The sequence below is a fragment of the Electrona antarctica genome (assembly GCF_951216825.1).
Source record: "Electrona antarctica genome assembly, contig: scaffold_310, whole genome shotgun sequence".
Lineage (NCBI taxonomy): Eukaryota > Metazoa > Chordata > Actinopteri > Myctophiformes > Myctophidae > Electrona > Electrona antarctica.
This window is the reverse complement of record NW_027638568.1, coordinates 159,545-162,326: the sequence shown is the minus strand read 5'-3', so window position 1 is coordinate 162,326 and position 2,782 is coordinate 159,545. Positions and strand designations below refer to the sequence as shown.

The window sequence follows — 2,782 nt, the reverse complement described above, 5'->3', positions numbered from 1 at the left end:
CGTACCGGCCCCAGGACATCATTAACATGTTGTAACACATCGTGGTAATGTTTTCCAGTGCGTTTCGTCCCGTACCGGCCCTAGGACATCATTAACATGTTGTAACACATCGTGGTAATGTTTTCCAGTGCGTTTTGTCCCGTACCGGCCCCAGGACATCATTAACATGTTGTAACACATCGTGGTAATGTTTTCCAGTGCGTTTCGCCCCCTACCGGCCCCAGGACATCATTAACATGTTGTAACACATCGTGGTAATGTTTTCCAGTGCGTTTCGCCCCCTACCGGCCCCAGGACATCATTAACATGTTGTAACACATCGTGGTAATGTTTTCCAGTGCGTTTCGCCCCGTACCGGCCCCAGGACATCGCCCTGAAGCCACTGCTCTTCGAGGTCCCGTCCATCACCATGGACTCGGTGTTCACGGGGCGAGACTGGCTCTTCCAGGAGGTGGACGCTCGCCTCAACAGCGCCGACGCCGGGACCAACCGCGGCGTGGTGCTGGTGGGGAACATCGGCTTCGGGAAGACCGCCATCGTCTCCCGCCTGGTGGCGCTGAGCTGCCACGGAACGCGCATGAGGCAGATCGCCTCGGACAGCCCGCAGGCCTCGCCCAAACGTACGTATTATAACAGGGTTGGGCAAATTTGACGATGGAGAGGAGCCACTACATTTCCACACTCACTCCCTAGGGCCATATATTGCTGTCGTAGCAAAAATAGCCGATCTACAAGCTCAAAACGCGTCGGGCTGCGACGCGTTTTGAGCTTGTAGATCGGCTATCTTTGCTATGTTCGAATTTAAAATGTAGCTATTTTTTAATTGGAATCCTGAAAATTAACATTTTTATGTCATTTTAAATGCCTTTAATTATACTTGTGTTGAAGCAATGAGCTACTAATTTAGACTGAAGTAATTACAGCGGGTCATGTTTGCATGTTGTGGAATTGTAAACAGCTGAAACCAATATTATATCAGTATTCTGACATTAACCTGAGGGCCACATTAAGTGAAGGTGGGGGCCGCATGTGGCCCCCGGGCCGCCAGTTGCCCACCCCTGTTATAGACAGATAGACGACAGCCTCGCCCAAACTAGCCCATTTCCGTTAATTTTAAAATATCTTTACATTTATTTTTTATTTTTTCCTTTTCTGCTAAGCAACAAGCTATATTTAGATTTTTTCTATTTATATTAGGATACAATTGCGCGACTGATGAAACTGAAGTGGGGAAGAGGCTTCACTTCCGCTTTATATTTTACTCATGATCAGAGCTTCCGTTGCTCCAGACTGTACGACGGAAGCATTTATATTTTACTCATGATCAGAGCTTCCGTTGCTCCAGACTGTATGACGGAAGCATTTATATTTTACTCATGATCAGAGCTTCCGTTGCTCCAGACTGTATGACGGAAGCATTTATATTTTACTCATGATCAGAGCTTCCGTTGCTCCAGACTGTATGACGGAAGCATTTATATTTTACTCATGATCAGAGCTTCCGTTGCTCCAGACTGTATGACGGAAGCATTTATATTTTACTCATGATCAGAGCTTCCGTTGCTCCAGACTGTATGACGGAAGCATTTATATCTGGCAACAGTCTGGCAACGAGAGACTAGAGATGTACACACACACACACACACACACACACACACACACACACACACACACACACACACACACACACACACACACACACACACACACACACACACACAGACATAGCTAAGCTGGTGTGTGTTTGGCGTGTGGTCTCCAGATGGGGAGGGTCTTCCTCTCAGCCAGCCCCAGCCTCAGCACGGCACCCTGGGAGGAGGCAGCTGTCCCGGGACCCCCGAGATGAGGAGGAGACAGGAGGAAGCCATGAGGAGACTGGCCTCTCAGGTAACAAACACACGCATTGCACGCATCGCACGCACGCACGCACGCACGCACGCACGCACGCACGCACGCACGCACGCACGCACGCACGCACGCACGCACGCACGCACGCACGCATCGCACGCACGCACGCACGCACGCACGCACGCACGCACGCATCGCACGCACGCACGCACGCACGCACGCACGCACGCACCGCACGTCCACACGCACCGCACGTATCGCACACACGTACGCACGCACGCACGCACGCACGCACGCACCGCACGCACCGCACGCACGCACGCACGCACGCACGCACCGCACGTATCGCACGTATCGCACACACGTACGCACACACGTACGTACGCACGTACGTACGCACGCACGCACGCACGTACGCACGCACGCATGCACGCACGCACGCACGCACTCTGTCTGCCCAGACCTCCCCATGCATTATGCAGATGTGTTTGAAGAAGAAAAAACATCTTTTCCAGCGAGTCTTTATGAAATATGTAAACCTGCAGAAAGCAATTTCCCCTCTGCCAAGAAATTAGATCTGCTTAACCCGTTCCTGGCGGGAACCCCTTTTGGTGTTTTAAGCATTATGTTGTGCTTTAGCTGTTGAAAAATAGCACATCTACAAGTAAAGTCACAAGTAAAGTCATAGTGCGGCACCGAGTGCCGCGCTATGAACTTGTAGATCTGCTATTTATTTTTTAAACCCTGTGAAATTGTGACGCAAATATTTTGAATTATTTTAGAGCGAACGTTTTTTTAACTCAAATCTTTGCTTCTTGGGGTGTCTGGAAATACATATTTTCAGATGAGGGGGTCCGCAGCCAAACACAGATAATTCCGGGGGTCCTTGCCATGAAAAAGGTGGACATAGAAACAGGGTTTTTCCAGAAAACTG

General features: G+C 50.1%; 1 protein-coding gene across 1 annotated transcript in view; it reads left to right on the top strand.

Annotated features, from left to right (window-relative positions):
- Positions 1-342: 342 nt before the first annotated feature.
- Positions 343-2,782, top strand: part of tanc2b (tetratricopeptide repeat, ankyrin repeat and coiled-coil containing 2b) — a 60,769-nt gene continuing 58,329 nt past the window's right edge. Inside the window, 2 exon segments of the mRNA XM_079530838.1 lie at positions 343-620; positions 1,763-1,887. Coding sequence (XP_079386964.1) covers positions 410-620; positions 1,763-1,887 — 336 coding nt within the window. The 5' untranslated portion in view covers positions 343-409.